Here is a 17831-nt window from a genome sequence, read left to right as displayed (position 1 = left end):
TTCTGTATTTAAAAATACTCATAGAGCACTGTTTGTTGCTATAGTTTTATTGAAAACTATTTTTGCACCAAATAGCCACATATTTAGTTCTGGTATCTACAAAAGGAAACACCTCAAAAACAGCAGCATGGTCAGAAAAATAATTGCATATTGCAGCGTTAACATTTTCACAGTCCTGTAAAATATATGCCACCACAGTAAATCTATTCAATGCACAAATACCAGCTTTGGTATGAGAATCATCCTTTGTCTAAATGACAATATTTTATAGCAGCATTAAGGTCCTAAGAAATCACCTTTAACATGATCATCAAGGTGATAAACAGCAGCACCATGGGTAAAGAGCTCCTGGACACAGCACCAAGAAAAGGAAAAGGAAATAGAAACAGTGACACAGTAAAAATCTGTGTCCGTAATGCCACTAAAATATTTATGGAAATGTGTGTTTTTAAACCCAACACAATAATGCTTGGGAAAAAAATCTTTGGTATAGTCATCTCAAGTAACTTATTTCACTGAGGCTGTTAAAGGACACAGGATCCTACATCCCTGAGAGTGAAGGAAATGCACTAGTGATGCCTGATGGAGCTGCTCTGAGTAGCTCTGTAAACTGTCATCCAGTAAATAATCACTGAAATACTCCATTCTTTGGGTTATTAGAAAGAATTCCCAAACTTCAGGAGAATTCTTGTCCACTAAATCCCCTTTATATCTAAGGTTATAAATAGGAAGGTGCAATTTAACTGCCAGACTCACACCTCCCATCAGGTTTCCATGCCATTTCCTGACAGTAAAATCCCGCTTCTAACACCTGTCCTACAAAAACCCAGTAAAGCTCTGCCCTGTTGTACCCTTCAGTTCTAACAGTTTAAAAAACCTAGTCCTGATCCTGAAGGGAAGCACTGGAAATTCCCAGTGCTGAAGTCAGGAAGCACTCTGATGCACAGGCCAAGGAAAATACTAAAACCTCTATTACAGACAGCAGAAAAATAATTCTCTGCTGAATGAAATTCTAAAATACAAGAAAAATCAGCAAACATGAAAACTCATTAACTATTATTATGTAATGAAAATTTTTAAAGTTTGCTGAAATTGCTTTTGCTGGCATCTTCCCAAGTCAGACAAATCCTTCCCTGCTGCTCCCAAATTTCCAGATAAGATTCATTGGGTTACAACTTTGTTTTCTGGCTCAGCTTTCTCCTTTCTCACTAGCTGATTATTTAAGAGCAAAATAAATCACGAGGCAATTACTCTGACATCTGTCACAAGGGAAGCTGACACTAAAAGCTGCACACACTCCCAGCCAGCTGAGATCTCCCATGCCAAAGATGTCGACGAGAACGAGAGCAGAAAAAATGAACCTGACTTTGCAAAAAGCATAACATCTAACCCCAAATGATTAAAGTGTACTACAGTGATTACATGGGAACTTATCCTCAGTTCTGAATGCAGAATGATCAAATGAAGGGTAAGAGCTAAGCCAAGCAAGGGAAACTCCAGCTTCCCAGTCCTGGTGTGGCACGGAGCTGTGTCCCTGAAGCTCCAGCTCCCAGCAGGATCAGGTGGAGCAGAGCTCCTGTTCCTCCTCCACAAATCTAAGTCCAGCAGGTCCTGGTGGGCTCTCATTCACCATTCCACAGGAAAAGGCTGGGGAAGAAGCTCCTCACTAAGTCCACATTGTGCACAACTATTTCTCAATTTTGTCTCCCTGAGATGCAACAGTATAATGAGAAAGAACTTCCCTGAAGAACTCCAGAGAACATTTGTGGAAGTTGGGTTTTTTTCTCCTCAGCTGTCTCTCACACTGAGGAAAGAAACCCCACATGCTGACAAGCTGTGCTGCACACAGAGCAGCTGGGAAGCACTGCTCTTAATTATGCTACTTTCACTTCACAGTTACCATAATCTGGTTTTGTATGTAAATATATAGCAATAGACACAGAAGTATTTAATTTTTTTTAAAAATAAGTGAATTTCATAGAACGAAACAGGAATTACAGATTTCTACCCACCAGGAGCAGCCATTACTGATTCTGTGTGCATATCCCAAATTACAATTAAATTTATGTAAAGCCTCCTTCCTCTGTTTCAACACCACCACACTCAGCCTGGCTAACTTAATTACAGTGTATAAACCAAAAGAGTCACAAAAATGTACAGAATCCCTGCAAACCACAGCCAAACTCCAGCATGTTATTCAAAAAAAGCCCTGAAAGTACTGAAATACAGTATCAATAAAAGATGCAAGCCTTGCAACAACTTTCAAGCCCAAGTAACATACCCTACTGGACATATGAACAAGAAGTATATTTTGCTCCTTTGAAAGATATAGAAAACCACTTTACAAACAGCAACCCTGTGCTTGCACAGCTCCTAAGTTCACAGCGAAAATCCCTGGAATGCCCAAATAGTCTAATGGACAGAGCACTAGAGCAGAACTCAGAATTGAATTCTATTATTAATTCTATTGCTAGCACTTCCAACAACCTGAGGGATGTTATTTTCCAGAGGAATTGGAGGAAAACATCCCCATTTCTTTTATAAAGCACTTTGAGATCAACTGATAAGGCAGTTCAAGGCAGCGTCAGAACACAGAATGAGCACTCCAATAAAACAGCCGAAGTGCCCATTTTATGGACCTCAAAAAAGTTATCTTTGCACAAAAATTGCCACAAGGCTGCAGTGACACAGCATCTGGAACCTGCACAGCACCAACTGATCACCTTTGGGGAGTCACTCTATGAAATTACACCTGTGGAACATTTATTTGCAGCACAAGAACAATGGCACAATTTGATTTTCCTAGTTCAAGGAAGCATCTTGTATACAACAACAACAGCAGCAGCTATGCATCCTCAGGATCCTGGCTTGGCCCTACACTGTCCAAAAGCTCCAGCCCAGCCAGGTGGGCAGAGCCCAGGGAACACATTTTCAGGTGGCCACTGAGGCTCTTCTGGGTGCTGAAGCCCTTCCCACAGCAGAGACAGAGCAAGGCGCGCTCGCTCGAGTGCACGGACAGAAGGTGCCGCTTCAAGTCTGTCTTGTCCCGAAAGAGCTTGGCACAGTGAGGACACTGCATCTTCTTACAGTGGCAGTGGATGGTCTTCTCGTGGCGCTCCATGTTGGATCTCAGGGTGAAGCTGGCGGGGCACTTGGAGCACTGGAAGCGGCCGAGCTGGCCGGCGGTGAGGCCGGGCTGGGAGCAGTTGAGCAGCACGGAGAAGGCGTGCCCGTGGATGTGCTCCTGCAGCTCCTCAGCACGCTGGAACACCCTCCTGCAGAAGCCACAGGTCAGCCTCTTGGCCAGGGCTGAGTCCAGGAAGGTCCCATCAGAGGTGATGTCTGTGTCTTCAGATCTTGGGAAACTGGAATCTGAAACAGGACCACGGGTACACACGCACGGATCAGCCTCTTCTGGTATAAAATAACGACAGTTTAAAGGTGCATTTTTCTCTCTGCTTACCTGAGTGAGAGTTATCAAACTGCCAAAGTGCCAGCAATCTGTCAAAGGCAGCCTGGAAAGGAAAAGCACAGGGAAGTTAGGGCAGGCATTGACAAGAAGCTGTCCCATAGGCAGAGCTCTGACTCCCATCACTGCCTTCATCCCCTCTCCAAGGGAGGCTCAGTTGTTTGACCTGACAGCTCAAAGTGCCTGTACAAAGCTTTCACTGCCAGAGCAGTGAACTGGGCCTTTATCTTGCCTCAAAACACCCAATCATTTGGTGTTTTGAAGACAGTAATCAACATCCCTGTTTAAGTCTTGGATAACTACTCAATTTCCAGTCTTACTGAGCACCCATAGCTCCCACTCAGGCCAGGGAAATGCTGGACAGGATATTTTTAGTTGATACAACAGAACTGAAAAATTCTCCCTTAGCCCTCCACAGGTACTTTTCCTTTCCACACAGAAGAGCCTGTAGAACACAAACACCTTCTGCATAGCACCCCTTCTGCAATGCCCTCTGGCACTGCTGATCCAAATTCTAAATAAAAGCTGATTTTATCTTTTTTTTCTTGTAAATTCTTTGCGATATGCCAGCGTGTGGCAGATGGCAGCCCTGTGTGAGGCAGAGGCGTGCTGCAGCCCCGGCAGGTCTGTGCAGACCAGCTCACTTTGCTCTATGGGGATGGCAAAGCAAAATCTGTTTTCCACCCATTTGTTTAGCTGAGTATCATTCAAAAATATTAATAGTAAGAAATGCTGCAGAAAGCTATGGATTTTAGGTCAAACTTCTGACTTCTGTAATAGAGAGAGCCAGCCCACTTCTGTCTGAATTTAGACAGTTACAAGAAACCCAAATGCCCAACACCAGAAGTGAGCAATGGGTAGCTGAGGTCTCATGGCATTATTACATGCTAGTGTGCAATGTTGTGCAAATGAAGTGATTTACAATTAAAAGGGATTCATAATTTAAAAAATCCTAGAGGTTTTTGAACAGAAGTTCTGTTGAGGTAAGACAGAAAGACTAAAACTGGGACAGCACCAGTCCTGACCCTCAACAGACTTCTAGTTTTAAAACAACCTGTACTTTTTTTAAAAAAGCTCACAGAATAAAGTATAAGGTCTTTCAAAATACTCCTAACTGGGGAGGATTTGATCAAACAGTCACCTTTGCATTTCAAATTCTTTGTATTTCCCCCTTTCCCCCCCCTCAATCTTACCTGAGTTGAGGAAGGCACCTCTCCTTTTATCCCAGTTTCTGGTGACATTTCACCAGAAGAGCAGATCCTGGTGGGGCTCTGAGTGGCAAGGTGTGCTGAAGGCAGCGGGGGAGATGGTGCTTCCACTTTGCCATCACTTTCACCCCTTGAGGCATTCGAGCTGGTGCCAGGCCCTGGGGAACACAGGAAACGAATCTCACCCACGAGAACGAGCACCAGCTGGTGGCTTTACAAACGGCCTCGCAAAGGCAGCGCCCCAGCACTCGCAGCTCATCTTCTGTCAGTGGCAGGGAATGCAGCAGGACAGGGATGCCAGCCTTTTGGTCTTTCTGCTTGATGGGTTGGTTTGTTGTTTTTTTTAAAACAGCCTCCCCACCCAAATGTCTGTGTGTACTGGAGTGACGTCGCAGGGCTCGGTCACTACAGAGTCCGTCGGGAGAAAGGAGCACAGTGCAGCACAAATATCCACATTTCTCTTGGAGAAGCATCATTCTGAGCACATACACTTCCACCTTTAAGGAAATATCAAGCTTCATTCCACTAACTTTCTTGAAAGTTTATGTCACAGGTTCAGATCTCAAGATCTGTCCGTGGTGGTTTATTTAATATCAGGCTGTCAGTACTTGATCTCAAAGTGCTTTACAAAAGATGGAAAAAAGGATTCCTGTCACTCTCTATTTAGCAAGCACAGAGGTTCAAATATTTGTACAAAACTGTTCGATTATACCTGACAGTCATTACAGTCTAAAAATCTCCCATAATTCAAAAGGAAAACTTGCTGTGTCTGCCCTCACCTACACTGTAGCAGCAGCCAAATGGAAAACAATATTCCAGAAACTGCCCTGAGGATCAATGGCAAAGCTAAATACAAATAAAGGTTGTGTCATCAATATCACTGTACATTATAAATTATAGTACAAACTTTAGCACATGCCTTGACGGAATATTGGAATGACATACTGAGCAGGTTGTTCTTTTTGAAATGCAAGGCGGCAAAACCAGAAGCAAATGTGGCATATAATAAACAAATTCATATTTAAAGCACTCTATGCCCTAAAGGCTTTTCCATTTCCAGCAAAAAACAGTCTGATGGAAGCCTTCAGGGATATAAAAACACCACTTTTTAATGCAGCTACAAACAACAAGTCACAGTTTACACTGTGTCCGAATACAATGCGCTGTGATCTGGGTGACAACAAAGCACCCGAGTGAAACCACACCAAGTTTCAAAATGTGAACAATCCCAAACCTTACTTTTTTATCAGCTATCAAAGGAAATTCTGCTCCTGTGCCACAAGCTGGATGTTTGATTTGCTTTCCTCTGCTTTGATGACAGATCAATATCTTTCCCAGTTGAGTTAATGCTGCTCAGCTGGGATAACAATGCTCCAAGGTTTCCTTCAGGTGCTGCTCATCTGCTGCTGTTGTCATTTTAATGTAGGACAACAAAATGCCAAAAATTCAAGGTAGGAAAAAATTCAGGGGGAAAAAGGAATTTATCAGTATTTCCTGCTAGAAACTCTTACCAGGAATCCAGCTCTACAGGTCCATAGCAGAATTCCTGCCTACAAAGATACAGATTCATTTTCTTTACCCCTGAACATCCCAAACCGATTCCAACTGCCCCAAGGGCATCTCTGGGTTACAATTCCTTGAACTAATGGTATTTTAGCACACAGTAAAGATAAACCAGTGGGGCCTGGCTTGATGAATTCTTTATTAGCACCTTCCCAGAGTTTCACAGGTTCCAAAAAAACCTCTGCATTAAAGCAAAAGCTAAGGCTAATGAACAGGCAATGAAATAAAGCACACAGAAGCAATAAACTATCATCCAAGGTATACAAACACACAAAGATGTACAACACAACAAAGGTGAGTTTTCAAAAAATAATCAGTATTTATTTGGTTTCAACAACTGCAAGTAACACAAGAAGAGAGAAACCCACATCAATGACCCACACTTTGTACACAAGAACAAAGATTTATGTCCATTCTGACTTGTACTGTGAGAAACCCTTTTCCCTCTTAAACTTGTACTAAAATGAATTTTAAGCAAAAGTATTTTAACTTCTAAATTAGAAATCAAAACCACTTTCCTTCAGTCAGCTCTGCATACAGAAAATGAAGCAAGGGTTTAGCAATATTTGTGTGAATACAGAATTCTTGTGACAGCTGGACAGTAAAATATTGTGGAAAAGAGAAAGACAAAGTAATTATATCTCATTTAAAATTGCATCCATTCTCCCCTAAATCTTCTTTTACCATGTATGAAAATTCCACACCAAACTGAATACCTTTAACTTCTTCCTGGGAAAGTTGACCACTGTGTAAAATGTATTTCTTAACATTCAGTGCAAGGATAAATTATTGGCTCCAATGAACCACTAACTAAAAATAACCTATTAGCTGGTTTGCCCAAAAGAAAAGGGCTCTGTGCACCACGTAATCACTTGGACTGGAAGCTTCATAGGAATTGCTTCTATAAACAGTTTCAGATGCCACAGGGTAAACAGGAAAAGCCAAACTTAGACATATAAAAAAGCCTTCAAATGTGCTATTCTGAAATGTGGAAGTCACCCTTTAAGGCAGTTGTCCCCCTGCAACAATCTGAAAAATTTCTTTTTTTTTTAAATGAGAAAACAAGGATGCAAGCTAACCACCTCATTTTCTGATGAAAATTAAAATTCTCATTCTCTTGGTTATACTTGGCAAAACCATCTCAAAACATTCGACTGAAGCCTTTGAGACTTCTGGCTGTGTGATGTAACCATGTGGAACAATGCTACCAAAGTTCAGGCTCATAAATGAAATAAGACACGTTATTAAACCAAGGAGCTCTGCAGAGCAGAGTGGAAATCACACAACAACCACCTGCTTTTGGAGACAAACCAGGAAAACACAGCAAGACCAGGAAAATTCACAGTGTCTTATCTGAAAGGCATCCCCAGCAACAACCAGGCAGGTTCAGTAGCCAAGAGCTCCCCAGACAGCCTCAGTGTTATCCATGAGTAACTCTCACATTTTTTTCTGCAAAATCTGCGTGTTCCAGGTTTCTGAGCAGCATATGAACAACGTCAATCTTGATCACACATCATGAACATCAAACTCTCAGAGCCCTTCAGCTGCAGGTTATCTGGCAACTGTGCCACCCAAATGGCAAGGTATTTAAATTTTCCCTTCTGATTTTAAATGAGTTTGAACTGGTTAACTTCAGAAATTCACCATAGTGATACAACACCCCCACACACACATTCTGGGCTTCGTTTTCCACCAGCAGAATGTCAAGTTCATACCTCATATGATCAGATAATGAATTAGTTAAAAAGAACACGTAGTAAAATGAAAACCTTGGGATATCCTCTAATATCTAAAACAGGAAGAATTATGTGGAACAGCAAGTGAAAACTTTTTATGTGTGCATTAACCTGGAGAATAATATCCCCTTTAGAAATGGCTCATCCGAATTTTAAACATGTTTAACACCCTCTTTGCATCTGCCCACCTCCATTAAGTCTTTTATCCTTCAGGAAAAAAAAAAAATCAAAACAAAACCTGAATACTGCTCCTTCAGGCAGTTATGTACTGCAGTGCTTTCTAAGAGAAGATAATCCAGTGATAGCAGCCAAGATTAAAAAACACTTCACTTCTTTACAGTCAGAGAGACTGATCACTTATAATCCCTGAAATTAGTGCATTTCTTTTCAAACCAAGACAGATGAAAACTGCTGGGTTTGGTTGTCTTGTTAAATTCAGGCTTTTTCACTGTGCTCCTACCTACTCGCTCCTCCTTTTTTTTTTTTTTAAATATAACACAGGACTTAAAATGACTCAACATCCTCAAATTGTTTTTGAAGAAAAATGTCAAAAACACCTACAAAGCCAGCACCAACCTAGACTGTGCTTTTACATCTCCACAATCTTCCTACCACTTGCTTCACTGTCATTTTACACACTGAAAATTCTCATCAAACTTGATGTTCTGTTGTATTCAGTAATGACCACTTAAAAGGGAATCTTATATCACAAGATCTTTTTCAAGTGATTAAAATAAATTGATACCTGTGAATCTGAATAAGATGAAAGAAAAAGATGTCTCTTAACTCCCGGCTTCGATAAAAATCCTCTTACCAAGCCACAGCCACATCCCTGACTGCTGTGAGAGCTACAGACCAAGCAGGGTGTGTTCCTTTTGACTTGGGCATTTCACTTTGCTTCCATAAAGATGAGATAATTGAAGCTCAGCTGAATGAAATTCAAGTAATAGCGAGAAGACTGGAAAATAAGGACCTCAAATACAGACTGGACAGGACCTCTGGGCCATGGCACCCCTTAGTGGGATATCAACTACCCCCTTTTCTAAATGCATCAAGCTTTATTTTAAACCCAGCTGTCCCCTGCCTGCACCATGCCCATCCCCAAGCTCTGCTTCTCAGGTGGTTGGGAAATCTCTAATTTTGAACCTGGATTTATGACTGCTTCATACACATTTATCTTTATGTCAAGTGGTGCTTCAGTTCTTAAGTATAACCTAAAATCCTCCAACGAGGAGAAGGATGATGGATAGAGGGCAGCCCCGTCATTATTCCAATTTATCAAGACACAAGATGAAATTGCTGATTTCACCTGTCAGGAGCCACAGACCTGAAGCCGTGGTGCATCCATCACCCACGGTCACACACCAGCCAGGCTCCCACCCCTCCCTGTGCCAGCTCAGGGCACCCTGCCACTGAACTGAGCCACATCTGTGCTGCTCCCCTGCAACTGAGGGATTTTCAACCCTGGAGCCCAGTCTGAACCCTCTAAATCTGATTTAACAGGAGATCCTTCGGGAAGTCAGTTACTGTGAAAGAAACCAGAACACTGCACCAGCCATTCCCCACAAATATTTAAGCTACAGAATAAGGTACAGAAACTTCAAGGCTTTGGGATTTTTTTAAAAACAATCCCATTGTTCAGACATGAGAAGTGAAAAGAGATGCCAAGTCTGACAGTGCATTGTGCAATTATTTCCCTTTGTCACAAAACTCCAGGGGTCAGCTGGGCACTTGGATGGGGCTGGGAGCACCCTGGTCTAGTGGAAAGTGTCCCTGCCCATGGCACGGGGCTGGAAAAAGGTGATCTTCAAAGTCCCTTATAATCCAAAGCATTCTGCAATTCTGTGATTCATTCTCCAATTCTATGACCATTAAAGTAATCTATCTTTTCCCATTGAGGAGACTAAAAGAAAATAGAATAATAGGTATCCCTAAGTGACCTTTCATTCTATTTACTTGGTCAGTTTTCTCAGCATAGATAAAGACAAACCTTTTCTTCTGGAAATTAACATGTAGTACTCAGAAAACTGTTGCTTGCTCTATTCTATTTCACAAATGATGTATCTTCTCAGAGCATTACTAAAATAGAACAGTAATAATTTCTTTCTTTATGCACTAGAGAATCAGGCTGCAATGAAGAAAACACAAAAATATGCTGAAAAATCAGCTGTCCACTCCTAATGGTTCACATCAGCTGTCTCCAACAGATCACCAGTAGGAAAACATTCATTTCCAGGCGCAAGTATAACAAAATCAATAGCTGCTCACTACTTGCAGGTCTAAAATTAAACTGCAAGAAGTAAAGATCATGCAGTCAACAACATCCCAATTGTTTCCACAGACACAGGAGCAACCTTCAAGCTGTTCAACATCAATCAAGTTTGGATTCAAAACTTTTCCCATAACGACTCAAATACTTTATATTTTGTTTGTAAGTACCATTGTGCAAATGAGTGAAACAGAAATCTGAGGGCAAGCACTACAGGCTGGATATTTTCTTCTATGACTTCAGCAGTTAACAACAAAGCTGGATCAACATCAGACTAAAGTTTCCATATTTTACGGAAAGTGGGATTAAGCAGGACTTAAACCAGCAGCAACAAACGAGGCGGTGACCTCTATTTTCTTCTCACTAAAGATTTCCCCTTAAAGAAACGCTAAAAAAAAAAAAAAAAAAAAGAAAAAAATAGAAGAATAACTTACGGGAGAGCGAGTGGGTGCCTTTGGGGAGGTACTCGAAGAGCAGCGAGCTGTCCTCGCTCAGCATGTCGGCTTTCAGCGACAGCAAGCTGTTCTTGCTCATCAGAGCCGCGCGCAGGTTGGCGACAGTGGCGGCCTGCAGCGCGTCCTCCTTGTCCGGCGTCAGGGGCTGCGGGATGTAGCTGGGCTCCCCCGCCAGCAGCGCCTCCTCCACGCTGCCGTAGGGCTCCGGCCGCTCCACCCGGCTGTCCGAGCTGCTGGGCTCCGTCCCGGCCGCATCGGCGCCTGCAGCGGGGGAGAGGCGGTCAGAGACACGGGGGGACTGCGGGAGCGGGGCCGGCAGGAGCGCAGCCAGGAACGCAGCGAGGTTCTGCTGGCTTTGCTGCTCACGGGGAGCGCCGCCCTCACCCCCTTTTCCTGCCCCCATCCCCCTTTTCCTGCTCTCACCCCTCTTTTCCTGCCCTCACCCCCTTTTCCTGCTCTCACCCCCTTTTCCTCACCCCATCCCCCTTTTCCTGCCCCCATCCCCCTTTTCCTGCCCTCACCCCCTTTTCCTGCCCCCATCCCCCTTTTCCTGCCCTCATCCCCCTTTTCCTGCCCCCATCTCCCTTTTCCTGCCCCCATCCCCCTTTTCCTGCCCTCACCCCCTTTTCCTGCTCTCACCCCCCTTTTCCTGCCCCCATCTCCCTTTTCCTGCCCCCATCTCCCTTTTCCTGCTCCCATCCCACTTTTCCTGCTCTCACCCCCCTTTTCCTCACCCCATCCCCCTTTTCCTGCCCCCATCTCCCTTTTCCTGCCCCCATCCCCCTTTTCCTGCCCTCACCCCCTTTTCCTGCTCTCACCCCCCTTTTCCTGCCCCCATCTCCCTTTTCCTGCCCCCATCTCCCTTTTCCTGCTCCCATCCCACTTTTTCTGCTCTCACCCCCCTTTTCCTCACCCCATCCCCCTTTTCCTGCCCTCATCCCACTTTTCCTGCCCTTATCCCCATTTCCATTTGCTCCCAGCACATATCACAGGATGGGTTTTATACAGAAATGTTACAGTTAAAAAAAACCCAAACTGATCAGCCACTTTACAACATGTAACTACAAAGAAATTGCATAAAAATATAACACATTAGTAACAAATATATCAATCACTGAACCCTTTGCCTGCCCTCATCCCACTTTTCCTGCCCTCAGACCCCTTTTCCATTGGTTCCCAGCACATATCACAGGGTGGCTTTTAAACAGAAATGCTACACTTAAAAAACCCAAACTGATCAGAAACTTTACAACATGAAACGAACTATATAACCATAAAGAAACTGTATAAAAATATAACACATTAGTAACAAATATATCAATTACTGAACCCTTTTCCTGCCCTCAGCCCTCTTTTCCATTGGTTCCCAGCATACATCACATGATGGCTTTTAAACAGAAATGTTACAGTTAAAAAAACCCAAACTGATCAGCCACTTTTCAACATGTAACTATAAAGAAACGGCATAAAAATATAACACATTAGTAACAAATATATCAATTACTGAACCCTTTTCCTGCCCCACACCTGGGGTTCTGTTTTTCCAGCCCCTTCCCTCCTGCCTCACCTCCTGGGCTTCAGTTCTGCACCACACACTATGAAGACAAGGCACAGCCTGGATAAGATTATTTATTAAACTAAGATTTCAGGATAGTTTGACAGTACTGAAATTACATTCAAAGGTTTAAGTTGTGTTTTCTCCCGAAGTTAACACTTCACTTAGCCCAATTTTTCACTCTTTGTTTCTTCCCCATGATGAAGGTTTTGAGAAGCACAGTAATAAACAGCCTCTAATAGTGGGGTGATGGGTATAGACCCCTGGGGTCACTTTCTGAAAAATTCACAGCAACCATTGGTTCCCAGCATATATCACAGGATGGGTTTTATACTGAAGTGTAACAGTTAAAAAAAAAAATATGTATCAGCCACTTTACAACATGTAACTACAAAGAAACTGTATAAAAATATAACATATTAGTAACAAATACATCAATTACTGAACCCAAACAAAACAAAAAAAGCTATGATAAAGTAAACTCCTTTCTGCAAAAACACAGTTTATTTTTGTGTTTTTGGGAGGTCTAATTGAAGAGCCTCCATTGTTTGAACTTTGACTCTCTTATCAGCTTAAATAATTTATGTATTTTTGTGTAAAGGAAAATGACTCTCAGACTCCTCTCTATTCTTCACATGAAACAACAAAAATTACACACAAAAAGGGCTGTTAGCCCATTTAAAAGTGCATAAAACAAATTGCAATTACCTACTCCACAATCTGCAGCAGCAAACACAGCTGACACACTCAAAGCCCAGCTGAGCACCTGGCAAACGGAGCTGAAGCTTCCCAACAAACTTATGCCTTTGTGGCATTTCTCCTATCAGGGAGAAGGAAAAACATCCATATCCAAAGAGAAGGCACAGATAATGACCTATCAGATGGAGAAAGAAGCTGTTTTGCAGATCCTGAATATTTTATTGCCTCCTAGTTTAAAAGAGATTTAAATCTACTTAATGCAAGAGGGAACTATTAGAGCTCAAACCAGTGGTAGGACACTTACAAAATTAATACCTGCTGCTTCCACAAATTCACTTTGCACTCTTCAGGGCAAGGAATTCAGGTGTTGCCCACACACAGCACTGCAATAAACTCCCTCCTGCACAGAAGCTCAGGAGAAGGGAGGAGGCAGATGGGGACAAACCAGCCCTTGGTTTCCACAACTTCAAACCAGGGCAAGGCATTAATCTGCAGAGCCTTATTAAAAAATGCTAATGAGGACATTGGTACGGTGCCCACCTCCTGTAACCTGGAAAACAGCTGAAGGAAGATCATTATTTTTATCTCCATTTCACAGGTGGTGGCTGCCAGAGGAAGACGTGGGGACTGGCTCAAGGTGCCCAGGCTGCAGAGCCAGGAGCAGCCAGAAAATTTCCCAGCCCCAGCTCAGGGCACATCAGATTCCACAACATGTTCAGATTGGTTTTACTAAGCTGCACTGTTCTGCCAGTACATCCTACTGCTAAAGTTGTTCCTTTAAAAAACAAACAGCCTCAAAGCAAACAAGAAGGAAAAAGCAATCATAGGCAGAGTGCTCCCACACCCCAGAGAGGCAGGGAATGCCCAAGGCTGGGGGCTACAAACACAGTAGGAAGTTCATAAATGTGAACTACCAGAGATGATCTCTGTTTAAAACAAGCCATTTTCCCTCCTCCATCTGTGTTTTGCTTGTATAATTTCACATTATCAGTTTTATTAAATCTTAGCCAAGCAGAAGAATTGAAATGCTTTGAATTTTTATGTATTTTGTCATCCCACCGTTAGAGGATCACAGGATATCCACTTTTCTAGATGATAATGAAGGTTTTTTGAAAACAAGCCAGCATGCCTACATAAAGGAAAACTACAAGACAGTAAAAACCAGCAGCTGTTACAAAAAGTGGTGAAGGAAGCAAATGAAACTTTAGCCCATTAAACTGGTAAGGTAACAGAGCTTCACCACATCAAAGCCACAACAACACCACTGTCCCACTGCCTGCATGGGGAATCACAGCACATAACTCAGGCCAGAAAAGGGTGTCTGCCCACAAAACTGCATTCCCAAATAAGCAGGCAGGCAGGGAATCACCTTGTGCTGTGTGCACTCCTTTTCAGAGCCTGTACAGCTGCTGATTGACAGTTGCCAGAATTGGCTGCACATAAACACTAATTGCTAAAACACACGCAGATTAATTGTAACCACAACAAGACATTAAATGTTCCTCAAAAGCCAAGATTAGAGACAGACAGCGAAATAGATGCTTCAGAGCTTCCAGTATTTATAGCTGATGTAATCTAATCAAACACACATTATGGCAAAATAAATATCCACTTAGTCACATAAGTACTAAAATACTCTCAGCACACCAAAAACAAAAAAAATGCACCAAGTTCCTCCCCACAGTGCCTCCAAAACCACTTCTCCTTTCTCTAGAATGCAGCTCCTTTTAACAAGATTTAGCCAAAGAATTATATGAATCAAAAGCATCCGTCACTTCCCAGTAATCCAAACTGTTTACTACAGAGCCTCAGCCCCATGTAAACCAGGCTTTAGTCAATGAGCTTCTATTCTGCAATTATTCACTGCCACGGGCCCAGAGCTCCAGCCCAGCCCTCCAGAGCTCGTTTTTCACCCTGCTGGGACAGCCCAGTGACTGCAGGGCTGCACACGCAGGAAATCCCGAGCTAAACACGGGATTAATGCTGCTCGAAAACTGAGCTCATTAGTCTCTTTAGCAAATCATTATTTTGCAGTTATTCTATTACACCAGCCCGCTTTCCAAAACACAGAAGCTTTAGAAAAGCTTTCTTAAATTTGTTGACTTGGGTGAATATTTTATTATTAGCTTTTATTGTCAAATAAAACACAGAGTTTATTTTCTGACAATTTTGGCCACAGTGCTTCCATACAATTCTGAAAACAACAGTAAAGCTCTTAACTACACATGAAGCATCATCTAATAGGTATACAAGGACTGCAAGAACCTTCTCACAGAGGTCACCCATCCCAGCTGAGCTCAAAACACACTTCATTCCCAGCCACACAGGCCAGGCAGGCTTTAACAGATCCATGAAGAGGAATAAACATCACACCAGGACAACAGGAGCAGTAAAATATTCCCAATACAGCCAGGGTGACTACTGTGTGAGCTCTGGAAGTCCTATAAACTGAGCTCCTGTCACAAACCCAGGAATGGGAAAAGCAAGTTGCACCAGTCACAAAAAATCAAGCACTACAGACATCTGTCAGCCCCTTGGAAAGGGCTATGGCACAAATCAAAGTAATGCAATGTACTAAAAGTATCCAAATGTTAATGTGATAATTTATTTTCAAAGATCTAGGAAGAAGCTGACAGTAAAAAGCATAAAACCTAGTCCAACAACTGAACAAAACACACATGCCATCCCAGAAACAGCAAGGAAAGGCTCCATTTTAAAGACTCCATTCATTACCTTAATTAATTACTTTAATACACAAACCAAATTTTTCTCTTGTATTTCTTCTCTCTGCTTTTGTCATTTTTTCTCATTACAGCTTAAACTCAGCTGTTACCAAAGTACCTCCTCAGTGTCTGCTTCTCTCACACCACTTATTTCTTGTTTGTTCTGTGTTTTAACCTTCTCACTAAACCCCCAGCGGGGTTTCCCAGACTCCCAATGCTATTATTCTCTTTCATAGTTCTTTTTTTTTAAATTATTTTTTTCCTCTTTTCATCCTTTATTCCTGCTCTCTCATGTAGACAGTTGAACACCTAGAAATCAGGAGCTGGAGAACTAAACCCATGAGAAAGGAGTGAATAAAAGCCATACAAGGTTGCATCTGCTGCTGGAAAACTCAAAGTAGAAACAAGCTTTATTCCCAAGAACTAAGAGCAGAGTTTTGCAAGGTCTCTCTCTCTCTCAATATTGCTCTTTTCATTACAGTCTGGAGGTAAGAGGGGATCAGAAATCTGTCATCTCCTCCTCACAGCCCCGTTCAGGGTGGCAGGAGCACAAAGCAGGGATGTGGTGGCCCCAGTCTCTGGGGCTGTGTGACAGAGGTGACCCCAGCAGTGAGGGGGAGCCAGCCACAGGCACAGGAGTCCTTCAAAGGAGGAGAACAGAGCCTCACCTGCCATTTACAGAGCTTTGAAGCAGCTCCTGTGTGTTTCTCCGCCTGCCTGGCAAATTTCAGGAATCTTTGAGGAGCCCTCCCAAGCTGCACTGGAGTGCAGGGGTGGTTCATGAGCACACCTGGAATAAACTCCTCGCAAGCCCCACAGCCCCCAAAGACACTGGCAATTCAAGGTATCTGCCACAAAAACCTCCTGAGCCTTTTCTGTAGCTGACCCCACCTGCAGGAGCCAATTTGGCAGAATTAGGGTGGAAAGGTGAACTGGAGGGCAGACACCTCTGGGGACAGGAGTCCTGCTGTCAGCAAGGCAAGAACCCAGGAAAATCCAGTCTGGAGAGAGGAACAGCTGGACCTAATCTGAAGCAGCATCACCATCAGACAGAGAGTGAGAAGTCATCCTGACCTAGGGCAGCATTACTGCTCTGTCACCTGGAGTCATCTTTAAGAACTGGAGAATAAATTAGGTTGAAAGTGACTTGAGAGCTATTTTAGAGTAAGATTCCAGTGGCTTGTACAGGCCAGTTGTGAATATCAGCAGGGAAGACGGAATACAACTTCCCCAGGTCCTTCCTCCACCTCTTGTGAAGAATCTCCTTCTTTCACCCTGTGAGAATCTCCCTTTCTGTAACTCATCCATTACCTCTCACCCTTTCTCAACCTACATCTGAGAAGGGTCTGGCCCTGGTTAATCCACCTACCCCCTTCTCTTCTCCAAGATTTTAAACCAAGCTGTCTCAGCCTCTCCTCACACATCATCTTGATGGCCTCAGCTGCTCTTGCTCAAGCTTGTCAAAGTCTTTCTCGGCCGGGAGATGCCCAAAGTGGATCCTGAACTCCAAATGCTGTTCCTCAGGCAGGCAGCCAGCCTTGCCTGGCTGTGAGGGCACACAGGCTCCTCCTCAGCTCCTTACTCACCAGGAGACATTTTCTGCAAAGCTGCTTTTCCTCTCCTTGGCTGCCAACCCAGACTGCTGCACAGGGTTATCCTGTGCCACATGCAGGACTTCACACTTGTCTTGGTGGAATTGCTGCTGTGCCTGGCACTGCTGCCTTCCAGCCAATCATCCCTCCCAGCCTGGTGCCACCCAACATCCCACCAACACTGTTGTTAATTAATAAAGTCAACAGCATCAGGCCTGGAAGCAGCCTGGGATGGATGTGGGGCAGATGTTTTGGATCTCCTGCACACAGGCTGGATAATTTTTAATGTGATGGAAAACATGATTTTTTTTCTGTTTACAAGCAGAAAGGGAAGAGATCCCAGCATCAGCAACTTCTCCCATGCCAAATTCCTGCACCCTCCCCTGCTACTCCCTCAGTGGCACCAAGACTACAGATATAGTTGTGATTGAACTTGAGACAGGAACTAATATGTTAAAAATAAATTGATTTATTTAAAAAAAAGTTATATTTAAATGCAGATCAGTTCCCCTGTGTGGTTCTCTACATGGTCACACAGAGATTTTCACCGGAACAACTGCAG

At 43.2% G+C, this 17831-nt stretch overlaps 1 protein-coding gene across 2 annotated transcripts in view; it reads right to left on the bottom strand.

The window, feature by feature from the left end:
* ZBTB46 (zinc finger and BTB domain containing 46) overlaps window positions 1-17831 on the bottom strand; it is a 48477-nt gene that overhangs the window by 5530 nt on the left and 25116 nt on the right. The window contains exons 6-9 of one of the 2 annotated variants that reach the window (XM_059481028.1): window positions 10680-10961; window positions 4663-4835; window positions 3464-3515; window positions 3088-3372 (exon numbers count right to left, since the gene is read on the bottom strand). In XM_059481028.1, coding sequence (XP_059337011.1) covers window positions 3088-3372; window positions 3464-3515; window positions 4663-4835; window positions 10680-10961 — 792 coding nt within the window. The remainder of the gene's footprint in view (window positions 1-3087; window positions 3373-3463; window positions 3516-4662; window positions 4836-10679; window positions 10962-17831) is intronic. The other variant, XM_059481029.1, reaches the window with a different exon arrangement.

The sequence above is a fragment of the Ammospiza nelsoni genome, chromosome 12 (genome assembly GCF_027579445.1).
Source record: "Ammospiza nelsoni isolate bAmmNel1 chromosome 12, bAmmNel1.pri, whole genome shotgun sequence".
NCBI classification, from domain to species: Eukaryota; Metazoa; Chordata; class Aves; order Passeriformes; family Passerellidae; genus Ammospiza; species Ammospiza nelsoni.
Note: the sequence above shows the minus strand (reverse complement) of the source record. Positions and strands in the feature narration are given on the sequence as shown.